General features: G+C 36.8%; 1 protein-coding gene and 1 long non-coding RNA gene across 3 annotated transcripts; one reads left to right on the forward strand and one right to left on the reverse strand.

The window, feature by feature from the left end:
- Positions 1-362: 362 nt before the first annotated feature.
- LOC112950511 (catenin alpha-3-like) lies at positions 363-14,932 on the reverse strand. The gene is made up of 3 exons (XM_026043068.1): positions 14,824-14,932; positions 9,946-10,080; positions 363-1,193 (listed from the first exon to the last, which is right to left on the reverse strand). Exons 1-3 carry the CDS (start codon positions 14,854-14,856, stop codon positions 906-908), a joined length of 456 nt encoding a protein of 151 aa, XP_025898853.1. The 5' UTR covers positions 14,857-14,932; the 3' UTR covers positions 363-905.
- Positions 1,465-16,439, forward strand: LOC112950513. 2 transcript variants are annotated; one of them, XR_003250030.1, is made up of 4 exons: positions 1,465-1,628; positions 6,613-6,815; positions 9,948-10,041; positions 15,065-16,439. It is a non-coding gene; the product is annotated as an uncharacterized LOC112950513 (long non-coding RNA). The 2 variants fall into 2 exon arrangements; XR_003250031.1 differs by lacking the exon at positions 6,613-6,815.
- The last annotated feature ends 4,354 nt before the right edge of the window (positions 16,440-20,793 follow it).

Genomic DNA, 20,793 nt, shown 5'->3' on the forward strand with positions numbered 1-20,793 from the left:
CTGATCTAGAAAAATGGTTTGTTACTGTAAGTACTGTGTAGAAGACTGCTTGTGGTTACATTGCCAGTAGCCCTTGCCTTCACGGTGCACTTTGAAATACGCTACAGGCATATATAGGTTCCTAAAAGGCACAGCTCTGCATTGGGACTCTAGTGCAAAAGTCATTTAATTCACTTCAGCTTGCAAAAGCATTTCATCATTTTTCAGATAGATGCAAGATAAGTATTATTTGTATTTCACAAACTAATCTCAGGATAATTATATACTTTTTAATTGTTTGTACTGTGGTTAGGGAAAAAAGGGGGAGGGGTTATTGTTTAAATATGAGATTTACCTGAACTCCCAAATATAGTAGTCTATCAGATTTATTAGGATTTACAGAAGAGGCTGGCCAACAGAACACATACTAATGCTTTTAAACGCCTTTTGAAGAGCTGTTATTACTGCTTTGTTGTAGTCAGTGCTTTTGATTATATTATTGCATCCACATTTCTATAATATTTTTTGCTTTATCAAACATTTTCAGACTTGCACTTCCCCTTGTGCCYGTTTCTAAGGCTGGAGGTGAAGGGAGAGTGGATGGGAATCTTTAGGCTTTCAATCTCAACAGAAGTTGAGACCCTCAGCTAGCATTAGCTACTTTAGGGTAGCAAGAGAATGCAAGAGAATGCAATTAGCTACTTTAGGGTAGCAAGAGAATGAAGGGTTGTTTTTGTTTGTTTTTTGTTTGGTTTGTTTGTTTGTTTTTCCAATCATTTCCTATTAGTTAGTCCAACAATATATTAAAATAATTTAAGCAAGTGTTAACATACAGATTTAGAGAAAAGCAAAATATTAGCATATAATTTTTTTTAAATAAGTGAGGGGAAACAGATGCAAAACGAATAGAATATCATGATAGGACATCAGACTATTTCTCTGCCTTTGAATTCACTCATGACCTGAACAGGATGGATTCTCTTCTTTGCAGAACCTTTTCTGACAGCTGCATAGATTTCTTCTGGCTTTTCTCTTTTAATGAGAGGCTTCTTCTCTGGAGCTTTCATTCTCCACATAACAACAGGATGTCGTGGGCCAGTAGGACTCTGAATCTTGATAATCTTTGTGGACGCAATATAGGACATCTTTACTGTCTGCACCACAGCATTCATTAAATTTTTGGCAGCCTGAATTAGCGAAGTGACACTATCTAACTGTAATAAGAAACAGAAGCATTATTCCAGCATACGATAACAGTCTTTAGTCACAATATGGCCAGGAATAAAAGCAGTTAAAAAGTAAGATTAACATACTAAAACCTAATTATTTTTGTTTTCTCCTGCTGTGTTTGGTAATTATATTCATGTTGTTCAGCTACTCATGCTTGAACAAATATACAGAAATACCATGCTGTTGAAATATAAATACCCATGTAGGTTATTACTTTTTTTAACATGAATTTATGATTCTTGTCTGCAGGGTATCACTGCAATTCCTACTTATGGGTAATGAAATCACCTTGAAGAAGAGCTTTGAAAATGGTACCCATAATTTCCTTTCCATCAGCACTCAACAAATTCTCCAGCTGCTCCCATCACGTTCCAGACCTCTTCGCATGTTCCTGAGCAACGCAAGGATGCTACTACCTAGTAAGTATCTAGATGCATTAGGACAGTGACAGGTTGTTTTAATGGTCTTTAAGAGTGGGTGACGCACAGAGATTGAAGTGGCTCCTGTGTCCTGTCAAGACTTTTTGAGCTTTTTCCCAGACTAAAATGGCAGAATGTGTAACAATTGCTTGCTTCACTTATAATTGTATTCAACAGCATAGTGCATTTAGCAAGTGTTAAAACAAAGGCATCTTCTTTTAATATTATTGTACACAAAAGTATATTTAATTCTAATTGAAAATCTACTAACTGGAACAAAAATGAAAGTATTCATTGGAGTGTCAGCTCTGCTGTAGTCCTCTGTAGTGTAACATAAATGAAATGATTATACTACTCTTTTCATACATGTGAGTTTGTAGGATTCATGCTGTGTAGCAGTGGAAGCAGAAAATGCAGTGGACATGCTCACAGTCTTATCTAAACCACCCCAGCCCCTCTGACTTCGGCAGCCTTGATAGAACAAGTAGGGAAAAGGAGAGATTCTCAATGAGAGTCATAGCAGTTCAGCAGGTAAGCCTCAGTTTTAGGATAACGTGTAAGCGTCAAAGAGACGACCTATTTTATGTTTGAGCACACTGTGCTCTTATGTACTGAAAACACATTGTCTACGAATACTTAGAGGAGCATGTGTACTGATACTGAGGAAAGGCTCTACAGTTTGGGTGATCTAAAGATATTAGGATTGCTCTGTAGGAGTTGGAAGACTGTATTTCAAAGCTTGAATGCATTCTTTGGCTGTTGAAGCATTTCTTCCTAGAAAGGTAGTGAAGTCAGTTCTCTTGAGAACTATCAGTTTTGGCAAGAGAATGAGCTTCAGCTATGTCATTCTCCCTTGCTTACTGCATAGTCTTTTTAATTTTTTGGAATTACTGCAATACACAGTTTTGGAAGCAGAACTGTAAGCATACCTTAAGAGTCTCAAGACCATTCATCAGGGGAGAGGAATGCATTATTTTTTGCATACAGGGTGATCATGCAACATTTTATACACACATAATACACACATATATACATATAAGTGCAAACAGGGCAATAGAAATGCATCTAAAAGTCAGCAAAGGGCTGGATTTATTTGCATTTTTGAAAACATGTCTTAACAAGGGGAAAGTTCCTCCAGTTATTAGTAAGTTTGTATCGTCTCTCTAGAAAGCCACATAGTAACTCACCTTTTTACATTTTTTTTTTCCTTCTCTTTAGAAAAATAAAATAATTAGAGTAGCTAAATGCCCAGGGGCTACATAGCTATCTGAAATTAAAATGTATTTCAGGAAAAGTTATTAAATTCAAAATATGGTCTATAAAGTTCATCCTTGCTGCAGCATGTGAAATTTTCAGCAAATATTTCTAGTTTATAAGAGTTGTGTAAACTTTGCATAACAATATTTAGAGACTACAATAAGACTGTTAGAGCCCACTGTTTATAACTTCATTTGTTTATAACTTCAGAGAAACAGACTGCCTAGTTCCCAGGTAGACTCAGAAATTCAGCAGAATTCGTGTGATGCTCTTTAAGTAAAATTCAAAGAACTGACTAGAAGTGTCATGACTGCCTGAGCTGAGTAACCAGTGTTGTAGCCATGAGCTCCTGGTGTAGGAATGTACTCCCATCCATGTTTCAAACTGCTGAGAAGTCTTCATCTGCCAGTTATAGTTGGTTAGACGGAATGAGAGCGAGTGAGACAGTGATAGAGCACAAGAGCAGTCGTTTTGGTATAAATTTTTTCCTTCATTATTGTGCACACTCACACACACAGACTTAATTCGTTGTCCAATGAGGCTGCTGAAAATAAACCTTTCTTTTGACCTCGGAGGGGTTGCTAGGCCCCTGAGCAGCTTACAAAGCCAGAATCCTGACAGCTCTTCAGGCGCTTGTAATAATCTTTACTCTTTTACGAGATATGGGAAACACAGTTATAGGAAACAGGTCCTGCATGCTTCTCAAGTTAAAAGCAGAATACCTGACTACCACAAAGGCTATTTAAATCAGTTGATTTGCTGCATTTCCTGGGGAGGAGGGGGCAGAAATTTCCATTCATTTTACTTTGCTCTAGACATCTCTGAATACGAAATTTAGGAAAATTTACTGTTATCYTTAGGATATCTGTATTATTTGCAGTGGCTTGGAGTCCACGCTTCTGCTCAGTGTTTCAAATGCTTCTCACACTGTTCTTACTTCCATACAGAAAATACAGATCGTGCAAAGGGAAAAAAGTTGCTAACTGCATTCAAAGTTTTGAATAAATTCTAGGATGTACTCTTGGGACTACCACCAGTTGGAGTCAGCCCATACATTTTACTTTATCCTTTTTTTTCTCCCTATCTCTAGAAAGCAGTTTGTTTTATACTTCAATGCCAATAACATTAGTTTGGTRTAAATCTATTGTTTTACTATAAATCTGATGTACTCAAGGACTGTTTTCACTTGGATGCTTTTATCTCAGATATTTAATAGCCTCTTCAGAGTCTCATAACATACCTAGGAAAATGGTGAAATGAAAGTTGGCATAAATGGAAGACTGATAAAATATTCATTGAATGTTTAAGTTCATTTTATTTAGAGACTTGTAGCTGCAGACTCTTCCATCTGTAGCAAGTGGTATAAATAGTCACTAGCAGCACAAGCAAACAAACCCAACAAACAAGAGGCTGCTTCTTGATTTACTCTTCACTTCCTGTGGAGATGCAACACTCCAGCCTGATTGTACACAGATCTGACTGTATCAATCAAGAGAGTAATTTGTGAAGAATTCAAGAAAAGCTTCKCTTGCTTGTCACCTGCCAGTTGCTAGTTAGCAAGTGTTACTATTTATTTTCGCTGTAAGAGGAATGCAAAATGACTACCTAACCCCAACTGCTTCACCTTGTAGTGAAACACAGGCCAGAAGACACAGATTTTCGAAGACTGGCTGTGAGCAGCTCCAGTGTCATCTCTAACACTTGCAGTCTTCTCCTTCAAGGGCTCAGAGTTTAATGTGACCCACCTTTTCCTAACATATTGGCTTAACATATAAACACACTCAGTGGCAAAGCTTTTAGGTGCTGTATGTGTGGCTTGAAAATACACACACACACACACACACACACACACACACACACACACACACACACACGTGGGTGTGTGCACATATATACACATACAATGCTTCTGTGTATATATAAGAATATCTTTATTTTCCAAGAATGAAATGTATTCAATCAGAATTCAAGTGAACGTTTTCACATTTGCCACTGAAGAAACAGTGGGGTTTAGAAAATTCTATTCTTGAATTTTTTTTTCAGTTTATTTATATATTCTATTGTTTCAATTTTTGTAATAGAGTTTCATATCTTGGCAGTAGTGCAAGACTGTTAATAGGCCTCTCTCCTTCCTGTGGTTCACAAATGTAGCAATATAATAATGGTATGTTTAAAGACTTAATATTTAGAATGGCTAGGAGAGGCATGACTATAAGGAAACTCCTAAGTTGAAGTATTTKCTGCTCAGCATATGAAGAGAAAGTACTTGCCCTGTCATATACCAAYAGGAATTGTTTCTATAGCAGTTAAATAGAGAATTTCCTTATTCTCAAAGCATGTAAATAAATCAGTCCCCTGCTCTTGCTGTTGATCCTGATTTATACATGCTGTCTCTGTGACATAAAGAGATGTCAAAGGTGCTTTCCAGAATAAAGCTCTGAGAGATTCCTGCAAAATGATACTTGCAGAGCAAGTAAGTGCCGGTCTAGAACAACAGCTGAGATGCTCAATTGATCTTCTGCGAGCATTAGTTTGTTTTTCTTNTTTTTTTTTTTTTTTTTTTTTTTTTTTTTTTGCTTGCTTGCTTGCTTGTTTGTTTGTTTTGCCAGAAAGCGAAGTTTTATTATTCAAGGAAAGGTCTATAAGCTGGCTGCTTACAATCTCCCAAGTCCCAAGTTCGACCATTTTTTTTCTCCTGCAGGTTAAAACTAAGATCAAATGCATATCAAATACACAACTCTGTATTCAATGTTTGAAGTCAGAATTTTAAAAACCTTTGGAAACAGGTCAACTATGAGAACTGATGTGAAACTGCTTCCCTGCAGTAGCCCAACAGCACATAAGCTCACGCAGGCATCAAGCTCCTTCTGCTTTCACACGYAGGGAAATTCTCACAAAAGGAAAATGCTTTTTAAAAAGGCAAGTGCCCATCACATGCAAGTGTCCTGGTGTGTACAGCGAGGGGGACAAACTGAGACTGTGGGAAAGTAAAGAAACATCACCTGCGAGGGGTAGGAGGACTGGCAGCTGTGTACCCAAAGCATCCCAACTGCCCCACACATGGCCTATTACACCTACACTATGAAAGGGCATGGAAGTTGATTTTAAATATGGACTCTGCCAGGGTATGTTGACAAAGGAGCACTAYGGGGAAGATAAGGACAAAGGCACAGAAGATCCAAATGCAGAGTAGGTAAAACAAGAGGACAATGTGATATCGAGCGTGAATGGCTGTTTCCTTAAATTAAGTCCGATTTCTTGTCAACAGGGAAACAGAAGAACCCTTAAACTGTGACACTCTCGACTACTGCTTCTTATTATATTATATATATAACCTCATATTATATGAGGTTAAATTTGTAATATGATTTTATGCCTACTTTACTTTCCCCTCCATAGCTTTAACCAGCAGAAGATACCTACGTGACCGATGATGTCACTTAGCTCTATTTTGAAAGGACAATTCTATGTTTTCCAGTATGTGATACATAAGATTGCATCCTCTGCTCTTTATCTCTATAATTGCATGTGGTTTTTCTCCTACTTCTAACCATTCTTGGAAGTTAAAAAAAAAAAACAAAAAAAAACAAAAAAAAAACCCCTTAAACAGTCAGTGAGACCTGTTGATTTCAAAGACCTTTATGCACACACAGGTCTTTCTAGGGTGGAAGACAGACAGACATATTATGTCCAGTGGGTTATGGCTGGATTTGTGGTCCATCATCAGCTTTTAGGTCCAGCATTTGCTTCTGTTCTTCTGACCACGTGTGCTTATCACTGTTTATCACTGGGAGACATGGCGGACTTACCAGAGGGTACTGCAAGGAGCAAACAACAGACAAACAAGTGATGACCAAGCATAAAGCAGCCGAACCTTGAGCATGCAGGTACAGGAGTACAGAAGAGAGAAATCACAGAGAAGGAGTAAAGGTAAAAAAGTAATCTCTAAGTATGTTTATTTTCTGTCTAATATACTTCTTCACACACTTTCTTTCTTGCAATAAGTCTTCACTATCTAAAGGAGGGAGATCGTCTCAGTTGATTTTGAGATGCATGATGCATTTAATTGTGAGCAAAGGCATTCCCTCTTTTTCTYAACCATACCTTATATCTCTTTTATGTTTCTCATTCTTTATTAGCATAAACAGAGAAGATCAAGGTTGGGGAAAATATTATTCTATCCCAGATACAGTTGTGAACCCCTAAAAAAGGGAATATTCTTTTGTCTTGTAGGAACTTTACTGAATCTTGAGATTTGCTCACATAAAATCATCAGTAGTGTTGCATACCAATAAAAAGCCTTTGAATAGAAAGGTCAAATTCTAAAGACCCATCCAGACTTYCAAAGTTGGTATTTGCTCCAGCTTTAGCAATTCAGTAATCGTCYACTGTCTATGAGAAGTGAATTTCTCTTCCCCATCCATATAAAATGCTTCTATTTCCAGCTTTAAAATAATATATCCAAACAGTTCATTTAGATATAGATTAGGACTAGCCTTATAAGAAAGCTGGTTTGGTTTGGTTGCATTTTATTTGAAAAGACAGCTGAGCACAGACCTTTCTTTCCCAGCAGCAGCCATTTAGACAAGTGGAAAAATATAAATTGTACAGCTTTTTTGTATAGGCCTAAATTTATCACCTGTATATATATGTGTATTTAATATGTGTATTTTAAAACATGTGTATTTTAAATTTATGTATATCCCAATTGGAACATTTTCCAACATTTTCTTCTTTAACAGAATAAGAACTAAAATGTAGAGCATCTCACCTTGACTCAGCAAAATATTTCCAGCAGTGTCTAGGACTAAGCATGTTCCTAATTTGCGCTGACTTAAACACCTGTTTAACCAWGTTTATGGAACAAGGACTGACTTAAGATTCTATTTAAACAAGTAATTAACTGCCTTCCTAATTTGGGGCTTCTGGATGCAACTCTATTACAGCATAATATATGTCCTCCTCCTCCCTTTCAGCAGGATTATGATACATAACTATCCCTCTAGGTTTCTGAATGAAGTTGATTTTGCTTTTGATTTTTAGAATTACAACTTCTGGACAAAATTACATACTTTCTGCTATAAATTTATGGGTGGCACAATAAAATGAGGAGAAAAAAAAGCAGCAAGTATGCCATCCTTCCAAAATGCCTTTTAGTGAGTCCAGCAATTGGTTACTCAGTAATGAAAACAAGGTAACAGTACAGTTTGTATGTAGCAGTTCATGTGCAGATTTTTGTAGGTCATTTAAATCCGTACCTGACTAAAGCAGAGAAAAAAAAAAATCATGTATAACATGTAATCTGCTAGAAGCTGTATCCTTTAGCTAGTTTTATAAGAAAATAAGGCTTAGCCTTTTGCGACGTGTGTGTGTGTTCATTTGTCAGTTGTTCCCCCCAACACACACACACACACTTCTTAGTTATCTCAGGTTTTCAAATTTCATAAACGGGTAGGAATGTCAAAGATGTTCAATAAATCTTTACCAGATCACAAAATCAGAGAAGAGCCCCAAATCAGTGGTTGTGTTAGGGAAAAGGCAGGAGCACCTCGATGCTGCTTAGTTCCAAGCTCCTGTGGCGCCCAGCGAGGCTGCCCAGTCACTCTTTGCAAGTTCTTAAGCTGTCTGCGCCGGCACTGCTCATCACATGGCAGAACAGCTGTGCTGGCACTGGGGAGCTCTGCAGTAAGTACAAGGTGCTGCCTCCATCCTGCTCAGAAGGAGCATGTTAGGAGCCCAGAAACTGGGGGAGAAAAACTCTGAGGAAGAACTTATGTTCAGGCAAATGAGAGATTTGTTAAGTACTGAAGCATGGACTTGAAGCATGGGTGGTTATGTGGATTTTGTGTTGTGGGACCACAGAGGAATGATGGACAACATGCGGAAGTTGAATTAAAGCGGTGATAGCAGGGGACACGGGCATGCAAAGGGCAGGAAAGTATGAAATCTGGCCTTGCTAATGCACACTGCTCATAGAATTGCATGTGAAAAGAAAGAAGAAATGAATAATGAAGGCAAATTTGATTAATTTATACCACAAATGAAACCAACTGTTCACTGTATAAAGTCATTTGATTTGAAATCATGTCTCTGTAGGTTCCAGAAGTTTAAATACAGTCTCAGAATTCTCCTTCAAATAATAGATAGATTACAAAAATCAATCTCTTTCAAATCTTGTGTCAGCAGTAGAGAGTTCATTTCTGGTTATATTATAAGCCAAATAAAACATACTAATAGCTCTATTGTTAGTTTTTATATATTCAAGTCTATGTGAATTTGACATTATTATAAAGAAGAAAATATTAAACAGTAAGAACATGGGCTGGGAAGCATCTTTTTGTTTCTTTCTGCATTATTTAGTGGATGCTTACATTTTGAAATCATGTGTGTAGTATGGCACAAATAATTAATTATTGAATATGAAGTTGTAAACACTCAGAAAAGGGAGTATTTTGGCTGCATACTCCTGATTAAGGGTGTAGTGTCTTTTCTGTGGTTAACTATACCATCTATAGCTATAAAAGAGATAATGACTTAATGCAAATCCAGAAATCCAAACAAGAATCAAATSACCTTGCTCTTAATTTTCTTAGGTTCTGTAGGGATGCATCCCTCTTGCATCACAGCAGTCAGTCTAGAATATCTTTTGGAGTTTCCTTTAGAACTGGAAGTACAACTCAGGGGATTACACACTCATACACAGTCAGGGGTGCTTTACATATGTAAAAAAAAAGGCACACTATCACAAAAAGACTTACTGTTTTTTACAAGACTATGCCCATACTGAAAGTAACAAAATTACCTTCCAGAGTAACAGTGTAGAATAATAATTTTTGAGAAATAAAAATATGCAAGTAATACGAATTCCTTTTAAGTCACCAACCTTATGCTTTATTGCCTTACATGTCCTGTATAAAGTGAGTATGAAAAGCAGTGGGAAATAAAAGAAAAAAACTCAGGTCTGCACTGGAACATTTCACAAGCACAAGAAATGCACTTGATTTTATAAGGTTTCATTTTGACTAACAGAGGAAGTAAGGTATGCTCTTTTTCTACTTACAGCAGACATGATGAGCTCTCCACCTAGACTCTGGATTTCTGCTTTAACTTGACTGCATATTTTGAGCTGATGGGAGTACAGCTTGATCTGTTCTAGGTAAGCCAACAAGTCATGTTTACATGATTGGTCTGGACACTAAATTAAAAAAAAAAAAAAAAGTTAATAAAACATTTTAGTAATTGCTGTTGAAAATTTCATCTCTGACATCAGGTTTGTATTTCACTAAGGAGTGTACTGATTGCACTAATTGACTAATTGCACACCAGGGTAGCCTAGCTTCTCACTGCAGCTGCATCAGGTTGAATAGCTCACTCCTTTCATAAAGCCCTTAAACAAAGTGGAGAAGCTTAGAATAATCCCAGATTTACATATGCTTACTTTTTCTTGCCTTAGCAATATTTCTAGCCAAATCACTTATTCTGGTATTTGTAATAACTAGTTTTCCTTCAGTTCTTAAGTGGTTATGATTTCTTCTTATGAAGTTATGTACATTAACTATAGTAGCTATGTAGCCAAATGTAAACATAAATGCAGAACAGTATTAATATTTATCCCAAGTTTTCTTTGCCTTAACAATAATGATCTACAGTTTTTGTGCTTCATCCTGAATTTATTCTACTCAATGACAGATCATCAGTATCACTGGGTACCACTTGGCAAGTATGAACGTCTTACAGCAGATTCACTACTATCACTACTTTGTAAGAATAGGTTTTTCCTGAATTAGTTGAAGGGAAATACTGCTCTGTGATGAACAGGCTAGCCATATAAGAACTGGCATGCATCTTTTCCAAAGTTGCTTTTCATTGTCCTGGCAGAATAAAGGGATCTTAACGTGAATGGTGAGTCCCTATTCTGCTATCACAGCTGTAAAACCTGGCTAAGATATAAATAAAAACTAGATTCCTACAGTCTAGTACAGATGTATTTTTAGTTTTTATGTGCTGCATTTATACTAGAACTATGGGTCATATTCTTCAGATAGGAAATTGTGTTCAGCTTTGTATATTAAAAAATAAGGTATGTTTCTACCAGCTACAGTGGGAACAAACATCTCTAATTTTATCCATTTAGACCTTTTGGGCTTATGATATTGTCATCCAGGCGTGGTTGATTTGAAATCCAGGATGTAATATAATAAAACTCAGGAAAAGCATCGATTCTACTCAATTCATTTGTTCATCTAAACTACTGACTTTGCTGAAGATTTTTTTTCTTGTTTGCTGTGAAGGGGGGTGAGGGTTCTGCTTTTCATGACTATGTAATGAAATGTACACATTTGGTTAAGAAACGAACAAGCTCATGTTTTGGACTTAGGAAAAGCAGGTGAGAAATAACTCGAAAATAAGTAAGTAAGTAACAATTGTAAGTGAAAAAATTCTAATTAACTAATATGAATTACATGTCACTACTTAATTTGTATTTTGTTAGATCCACTACAAAAAATGTGTTGTGAGTTCTTGAACAGTTCAGGGGAAGATGCAGAAGAGGTGGTTCTTATCCTCTCTTTATGTAGGTTGTTTCCAAAGAATCAGCATATGACAGAAAAAACATTTTAATATATACCTTTGATAAATTATGCAGTGGTTAAAAACAATGAAAACAACATTCACAGTCCAAGTGAAAAGGTATTTTCATTAGCCAGTGGCAYAAAAGATCAATACAAATAATATGGCAAGAAACTCTAACCATAAAACATACTGTTCTTGCCTTACTTTGACTTAATCATTTTGCTAAAGTAGTCAGTGTCATTTCATCATGGTTAGTACTGTGAATGATTGCACACAGACACACTAAGATGGATAGCTAATAATATTTGATTGTACACAGATTACTATAAGCTTTTACCTAACATGATTCAGATGTTGTTTTAGGCACATCTGGTAATCATTTTAATTCACCAGGTAAAGTCATTTTAAAGGATGCCTTTTAAATTCTACTTTCAAAACAAAGTTTTATATATGGAAAAACAGATTTTATATAGGAACATTATGTGAGTCTACAGAAAGAAATATTTCATACTGATCTCCGAATTCCTATGTTTTATAAGCAGATATTTTATTCTATTGAATCTATAACACAATGAATTAAAAATAAGATGTGCCAACTGTCTTTATATGACTTTTCACATCACAGATTAGACAATGAACTTGAAAGTGTTATTTAAAATTGTTTATTAATAATGTACTTGTGATAAATTTTGATTTAAACAAAATTAATTTTGATGCTGTGCTGTGATTATGCTCACAGTTGTTAAACTCTGAGCTATCTCTATGTGCTGTGAGTATGGAGTGAAACATAAGCAAAACCTGATAATTGTACCCCATTTTGTCACTTTTTTTTAAGCACAGGAAGAAGGAATAATAAAAATTTGAAATGAGGGAGAGTGTATGAAAGAGATTCTCTTGAAGTAGATGATTTATAAGATGCTGCAAATACAAGTTTCATAACGAGAAAAAAACTGTATAAACTGTGTAATGTATGTATGTGGTTCTCAGCCCTGTTTCTCTGAAATTACATGGCATGAAAGCCATTCATTTGAACCTGCTTTATGAACTAGAAAAGGTCAAAGAGATAAAGCAGTSATTCTTCATTTTATAATGTTTATTTCAGCATCTTGCTCAGTTCCAAAGCTGGATCGAGGAAATAGAGCAGGGTTTTGTTTTTGTAATTTGCTTGTAATTTTGAATACTTAAAATGTTGTCATATTTTAYGGTAAAGTCTTGCTAAATGCAAACACGTAGCCATGAGACAACTATTAACAATACAGTGACGTGGTCTGAGTGCGAGATCAGAAGAGACCACAAAAACTTAAGAGTGATTTAAACTACTCTAAGCTAAGACAGCAGCTTTCTCTTCTACAGAGTAAGCTGTGTAAAAGTACCTAAGAAAAGTATGTGCATGAAGAATGCAGGAACATGTATCTTTTAACAATTACTTGAATATTGGTGTGCCAAGGCAAATTTGACTCTGAAGAGCAAATGATACATCCAAATCATTTTTTAGCTGAAATAAAAATTCCGTAGTCTAAAGTGATTAAAAGGTGAAAAGGTGAAATATTTCCCCTAAAAATATGGAAACTGTAATGCCACTTAGAAGGACATTCATGAAACCTAATTAGAATTCATGTTCCTGTCTGGTCACCATCCTGAAAGGTTATGAAACAAATTCAGAGAACAGCTGTAAGCTTGTAAGCTTGCCCAGAAGACTGGAAAGTTTTCTCTCTCCCTTTTTTAGGACCCTAGAAGAGCAGAGTGTAAATAATTTGGCAAAGTAACATTTGAAAATATCAATTATTATTCTTTAAGAACACCTTGGAGATTAAAAACAAAACAAACACTGGAAAAGAGTTGTGTAACTTAAAGGATGATTTGGCAAAAGAAAAGGGCTGTAGTTGTAAGTTAGAAAATTATTACCCATCAGAGAAGTAGGAGGATTTTTTGCATCTTTCCAACAAAAAGAGTAAAGGGAAGATTGTCACTGACTCTGACAGATGATGCTCACAGTGATTGTAGTTGTGTTCACAGAGGAGATACTGGACTTTAGGAATGAAGAAGCTTCATTACATCCTCTGTCCTTAGAAGGGCTTTTCTGTTTGTTTGTTTTTAAATGTGTGTTACTCCTTTGTTTCTATAGTATATAATTTTATATCAAAGATACAAGCATATTCAATAGAATATTTCAGCTGCACACAAAATGCCTCACGGAATAAGTAACACACATCATCTGACTCAAGAATATCAACTATAGTGCAAGCTCTGACCTAAGGTAAATGGAAGTGATTTAATTTGGAAAAAGGTTAATAACTTGAATGATCTCACATTTCCCAGCAGCTAAGAGGGTACACACTGATTATCAGCATGGACAACTTGTGGCTACTTTGTTCCTCACAGTAATTTTTTCATGTTTCTAAGTTATGAGTCACTGTAATAATACAAAAAAGGCAAACTTTTGGAAAGAAGAGTTTCAGCAAAATTGTAAGTCTCTATACTAAGCAGAATAAGTTTATGACACTCAACTTTGCTTTGATACAACCTTTTTTCTCTGATTGATCTGAGACATTTACTATTTTAATTTTTAATTGCTGAAGAAAATATTGAGATCAGCCATTCTCAGCGCTCTTGAAAAGAGCTGTGCTGGAAGAACATCTCACAAGATGAGGCACAGGGACTGCTGGGCATTTTGCCTTTTTCTTCCACAGATCATRCCTGTATCTATTAATAATATGTACCTTTTGTCTTGTTGGGTAGAATTTAGAGAGACAAAAAACTAACAAGTTGTTGCTGTTTCTATATAAAGAATGAAAACATAGTGAGGGAGTGAGGCAGTATGTGAGAGTTTGGAAGACTGACTACTATCAGGGCACCATGGTCCTACAAGGGAGTCACAAAAACTACAAAAGTAACTGCTTTATACAATGGTTGCATTCTGAAATTTCATTTCATTGTGCTATCACCTTAACAAGGAGAATGAGCATGTGGACAGATTTATGTAGATCCTGCCTGGCTTGTTTTTTTAGCTGATCTGTGTATCAGAAATTAGGTCAGACTCTAGAGGCAACTTATTGTCTTTGGACTAATTTGCATAGAGCAGCCCAAAATGAGAGGCATGTAAATAGGAGCCTTCGGTAGCTCTTGCATGTACCTGTTCCTTCTTAGTTCAGATCAAAAATCTGTCTTTAAAATTTCACTTTATATTGATASAAATTTTAAGTCTCATTCATAGTTACCAGGTTTATTTCTCTGAGTACTATTGTCAACAACAGGGTTTGTGTCAACAACAGGGTTTGTATCAACAGAGCAGCCATCTCAGTTGTTGGAGGTCTTATGGGTGGATTAATCTGTGACTTTTTAGTGCATTACTATATAAATAACCTACCTGATTGGCAATCAGTCGTGCTAAGACATCCATTCTTGATCCTGACTCTGAAATCGTTTTTGCTGCATTAATTACATCTGATGTGTTCTTCAGTGGGCCTCTACCCCTTCAAATGAAACAAAGACTTTACTACATTATTCAACACACTTGGTGGTATCTTCAGTTCTGTGCTTTTAAATTTAATACATTTTRTATGTTTGAATTGCTATCTGTTTCACTGCATGCTGTCTTCTATTAATAGGTGCAACTCTGCAGTCTGAATTCCCGGTTTTCCTGATATAGCAGCAGAACAGCAGAGTCAGAAAGCCACCAGCTCAGATTAACTCCTTTTCTCCACATATTAAAGTCACAAAAGTCCATTAAACCTATTTTTCCCCAGCCAGTAGACAGATTCTTACCTGTTTTATATATACTAGTATTTTGTTTGTCAAGCTTTAAGTATGGGGAAAAAACCACTTTGCTTAGTACTCTGTTTCACCAATTTGTAAATCTCACTGTGTGGATTATTTTTGACCTGTATACTTCGTTCTTCTGTCTTTTTATATCTCCATGTAGATACTTGTGGATCTGTTTTGGCTCCTTTCATGAAAGATGTAATGCATCTCTTCCTCACACTTCACTATTTTCAAGCACGAAAGCCTTATCAGGACTACGCGAACAAAACCAAGACACATAATGTTATATTTATGAGCAATTGCTCATAATGCCCCCAGGGTAGCAACAGGTAGTTTCTCGAAAGGTATAAAGCTGGGATAGGCTAGCATTGGTGTTACACAGAGGGTTTTCAAAAACTGCCAAAATGCGAAAGTCTCTTCATCTCCTTATTTTTGCCTCACACCATGAATAACAGTGCATCTGTGCAGCAGTGCCATTCCTGTCTGTGCATTGTCCTAAACTACAGGCATCAGTGTCAGGCGTGCCTTTTTTTTTCTTTGGCTTTTTTTTTTTCTTTACACTGAAAATTTCACTCTGAAGGTTAACTGCAACTTTTGTTCTCCTCTATTAAGCAAAATACAGAGCTAAAGCGAGTTAGCACAGGAGCAGTGCAAAAGTTCAACCTTTTCCTTATGAGTTGAATTGGCAAAATGCAAACTAAACTTCTCACTTCTCCTGATCTGGAGAAGAAGGATAAAATAACTGTGGCTACAAGAGTATTGAAAGTGAAGGCCTGTGCAATAATCTCATCAGCAGTTAAACTCTTTACTACACTGTGGTAGCTCAATGTGAGTTGGCAAGCACTGCTCTTCAAAACAATTTTCATATCAATACATGCTTGCATCAGCCCCTTCTGTTTTGGGGCAGATTCTGCCATCTAGATAATTCACTGCTGAGCTCATGTTGCGATTCTCTTATCTAGGTCATCCCTCTCTTCCCAGCTCCCCTGCGTGCTCACCAGCTTTGCAAAATAAATAAAGCTTTATTATTAAGCATTTAGAATGCTCTATTGYGGGAGAGCCTTATCATTTATCTCTGCTTCTCACTTTTTTCCTCTGTATTTTGCAGTCTGTGAGCAAATAGAGCAATCAATTTTTTCTTAGCTATTATCTTTTTAATACATCATACAGAAAGCAGATTTTCAAAAGTCTTTACCTTCTATCAGCTTAAATTCTTATAGCTATGTCTAAATTCTCTGAATTTCACTTCAACCACTTGTATTGGTCCTTGAAAAAAAATCTGAGTCGTCTGARAATTTGGCCAAACCTAATGAAGCTCATGTGCCACCTCTGTAGGACATGTTGCATGCTACTATCACTAAAAGGGTCATTTCTGGCTGTCAGCCTTAAAAAGCATGGCCTAACCCCAAGGAGCTCTTGCCTCTGAATGTGGACTTACGTAACAGAGAGCTATGAAATGGCAGTGAAGCCAAGCAATGGAGACTGGAGAATGTTTCCTATGTAATGCTATGTATTGTATTTGTATCAAATGTGTCTTAAATCACAGTCATTCAAAATCATCCATATCTGCAAAATTAGAAGACTGGCCAGAAGTAAGTTATTTAGATGTCTTTTCTAATGCATTTTGAGCTGCCTTTTTTTTTTCCTTCCCTTTTTTTTTTTTTTCTCCTAGCCATCAGTCTACACTAGTTATGTTTTCAGCTTTTTCATGTATAATAATGAAAGTCTTTTTATCATTCAGGTTTGCATGGCAAAATGAAATAAATGCTAGGGTATATAATGTAATTAACACATTTTATAGCAGGAGATACTCATCCAAAAATTGTTTTATACATGCACCTCACACCTCTGCTGTATTATTGTGACAGATTTTTATTACTATGGGTATCTGATCATATTGGTAGGTTGCTAAGGGCTCAGTAATTCATTTTCTAAATATCCTAGTTTAAGTTTCTGATTACATGCTAAAATAATTGTTGAAATATTTTTAAAGCATAACTTATTTACCTCTCAATGGCCTCAGGAAAGCACCATTAACTTGCAGCAGTGTTTCAAAATTAATTCTACAGTTCTATCATTACTTGTGTATACTTGTGTGTATATATATGTTTTCTGTATGCATGATTTGGGGCTTTCTTTGGGGTTTTGTTAAATGGAGTATGAAGATCAGCTGAAATGAAAGGAAATGTATTTTGATACAAATAGTATCTCTTGATAGGATATATACCATGCCAAGACTGGAGGCCACCCAACAGGTGACCTATTTGGTAATAGTAATGGTATGGCAAACACAACCCAATATCACAGAGCTGGTATCACACTTTCTAATAGCCATTAATTATCGATGCTCACCACACTGCATACTGAACTTTGTTACTCACATATTCTTTTTCCCAGATTTTCTTCTTGAAAAGCTAAGCTCTCATGAAGATACTGATAAAGCCGACTTTTACGTGTATGGCTAACAGATGAACAGGCAGGATTAGAGTGCAAGCAGATTTTGGGTTCCCTTGATAATTCCCATACTACTAATTTTAGCACCCCTTACTTTCTACTAGACATAGTCCAGGTCACTGACAAGTTGTCATTTCATATGAAACTACCACAGAGGTCAGACTTGCAGGCAAGAGAAGCTCTCGGAAATGTTGTCTGCGAAACCACGTAGGATCTGACTCCTCCAGACACCTCAGGTCAGAAAAAGAACTCTTCACAGCTAAAATACCACCTAATGTCATCCTATTTGGTGCCTTTCAGGAAATATCTGATTAAAAATGATAAATACATTTTTACTTCCAGTACTGGAATTGCTTGGTGGGTATATCAGGAAGAAGCTATTTCAGTCCTAGGAAGTGTCTCCATGGCTGCACTACTTAAGGGACTCCTTGAAAAAAGTAACAGGAGTATTTTAAAATGATAGACAAAAGAGAAAAACAGTATTACGCATAAAGAAAAAGAGCATTTTTAGAATCATCTATATTATGTTTCTTTGTACTTTCTTGCCTCTATTTAATACTTGCTTTCTTGGGAAAAGAAAAAAATCTAAGCTAATAAATTCTCATTTGTGCAGTTGATAATTCACAAGTCATGAAGAGCTGCACAGTTATCTGTGTTGAAGGCATGTCCCTTCGCATTATCAGCCACAAGCATTCAAGTATCAGGCTCCGAAATATCACAAAACTGCAATAACTACTGCAAGACCTGAAATAATAACAACTTTAAAAAGGCCTCTGCTTTCTGGTTTCTAAATATTTGCCAAATGTTCTGTAAAAATTACCACTTTACAGTATGTACACAGGCATACACACTAGTCCACAGTGGTAACACCAACAGCACCCCTTTCTGCTGTTTACAGGAATGTGCCATTGATCTATATATCTATTTCCAGCAACTATTTCTTTCCCTGAACATTTAATACTGATTTTTAGGCACCTACCATTGGCCACCACTTTGCCTTGACACTTAAACTGTCTCTTTCATAAACACTAGCCAGGTCAACAGTGCAACAGCTGTTGCTTATCAGGAATAACTTTCAATTTAATCAGTGTGAAAGTCACATTAAAAATTAACAGTAGTATTTTATGTCAACTTTCTGGTTACAGTTAAATCACTGATCTATCTACACTTCCAGTGAAAGGGAATATAATTGATAACTTCAAAAGTTTCCAGTATTTTATTTCTTGGAAAACCTCCAAAGGTTTAGCCTTCTAATTACAAGCTCTTTTCATTGGTGGCCAGCGATAGGACAAGGGGAAATGAGCATAAGCTGAAACACAGGAAGTTCCATCTCCAGGTGAGGAGGAACTTGTTCACTGTGAGGGTCACAGAGCAGTGGAACAGGCTGCCCAGGGAGGTTGTGGAGTTTCGTTCTCTGCAGGCCTTCCAAACCCGCCTGGAAGGCACCCTGTGCCACATGCTGTAGGTGTGCCTGCTTGAGYGGGAAGGTTGGACTAGATGATCTCTAGAGGTCCCTTCCAACCTTGAATATTCTGTGATTCTGTGATTTCTACTGATTAATTCAAGAAAATCCTGAACATATGGTGTTACTGCCAAAAATATATAGTAGATACATATGCTCCATACAAATAAGCCTACATTTTTTAAGAAAGAAGCAAGAGCGAAGTTCCTTTGCTTTTTTTAATGATTATTTTTGTAGCGGGCATTATTGAACGTTTTAAAAAACAATGGCTCAAGCAACATAAGCAAAACACAGTAAGATATGGAAGTACAAAAGCCCAGCTCATTGCCATCCTCTGTTGGGTGAAGTCAAAAAAGCAGTAGCAGAGACGCTGCTGCGCCCATGGTCCCAGACGCTCTACTTAAGCTCTGGATCAGGACCCCAGCAGTCCCTGTCGGAGCTTCCTGTGTGGCAACCAGTCCCGTGTCTGGATGTACTTCATGGACAGGCCTTGGCTCTATTGTAGAAGTAGAATTTTTGCCTGGTAAGACCTGCTCACATATGCAGTGAGTTTTCCACACTTCTATACTTGTATCTCACAACTTTTTCTCTGATTGTTTCACACTTTTCCAACAYCCTTTTCAAACAATTTTTAACACSTTTTCCATCTTTTTCATCACTTTTCCCCACTTTTATCATTTATTTCACCTATTCTTTTTGGCCTTTTATTCCACACATTTTATACAATATTTTCAAGCCATTTCACACCCTAATCACACCTTCATGACCTCCTATTTCACACATTTGTACGCACTTTGACACACCCCTTTCAACACTCTATTTGAACACCTTTACTGCCTCTTATCTCACATCCTATTAAAGATGGATTCACATCTTCATGCCCTCTTATTACACCCCTCTTTGCATACCATATTTACACATTTAATACCTCTTATTTCACAGCCCATGCACACCTTTCTGGCCTTTTACTTCACACCTTAATCACACCCTATTAATACACTTCTGAGCTCTTATGTCAGACACCCTTTCTGAGCTGCTTATTTCTAACCTCTATCACACCCTATCCATATCATTCTGGCTTCTTATTTCATACTTTCTGGCCTCCTACTTCACACATTTATTACACTGTATATACACATTTATGGACTCTTATTTCAAAACGATATCACACCTTTCTGGACTCTTTTTTCACACATTAGCACAACATATTCACACCTTTCTTTACCCTCCGATTTCACACCCTATTCRCAAATTTCTGGGCTCTTATTTCACAAACTAATCACATCCTACTCACATATTTCTCACACCCGAATCACCTTATTCACACCATATCAGCTRCTGCTAACACCTTTCTGAGCTCGTTTCACACCAAATCACACCCTATTCATACTTTATCACACCCGATGAGCTGTGATTAGGGTGTGAATACGGTGTCATTGGGGTGTGATTGTATGATTGGGGTGTGAAAAGGGTGTGATTGGGGTGTGAATGGGGTGTGAATGGGGTGTGCTAGGGCTGGGAAAGGGGTGTGAATGGGGTGTGATTAGGGTGTGATTGGAGTTTGAATGGGGTGTGATTAACGTGTGATAGGGGTGTGAATATGGTGTGATTGGGGTGTAAATAGGGTGTGATTAAGGTGTGATTGGGGTGTGGATAGGG

This window comes from Nothoprocta perdicaria, unplaced genomic scaffold (genome assembly GCF_003342845.1).
Source record: "Nothoprocta perdicaria isolate Ctin4 unplaced genomic scaffold, notPer1 scaffold_32, whole genome shotgun sequence".
NCBI lineage: Eukaryota > Metazoa > Chordata > Aves > Tinamiformes > Tinamidae > Nothoprocta > Nothoprocta perdicaria.

Excerpts from the sequence above, each read along its gene's own strand:
- LOC112950511 (XM_026043068.1), bottom strand. The coding sequence starts at position 14,856 with ATGGATGTCTTAGCACGACTGATTGCCAATCAG. Across the intron at positions 10,081-14,823 it reads CACGACTGATTGCCAATCAG|TGTCCAGACCAATCATGTAA; the intron begins GTAGGTTATTTA and ends TTTTTAATTTAG. Across the intron at positions 1,194-9,945 it reads GAGAGCTCATCATGTCTGCT|TTAGATAGTGTCACTTCGCT; the intron begins GTAAGTAGAAAA and ends TTCTTATTACAG.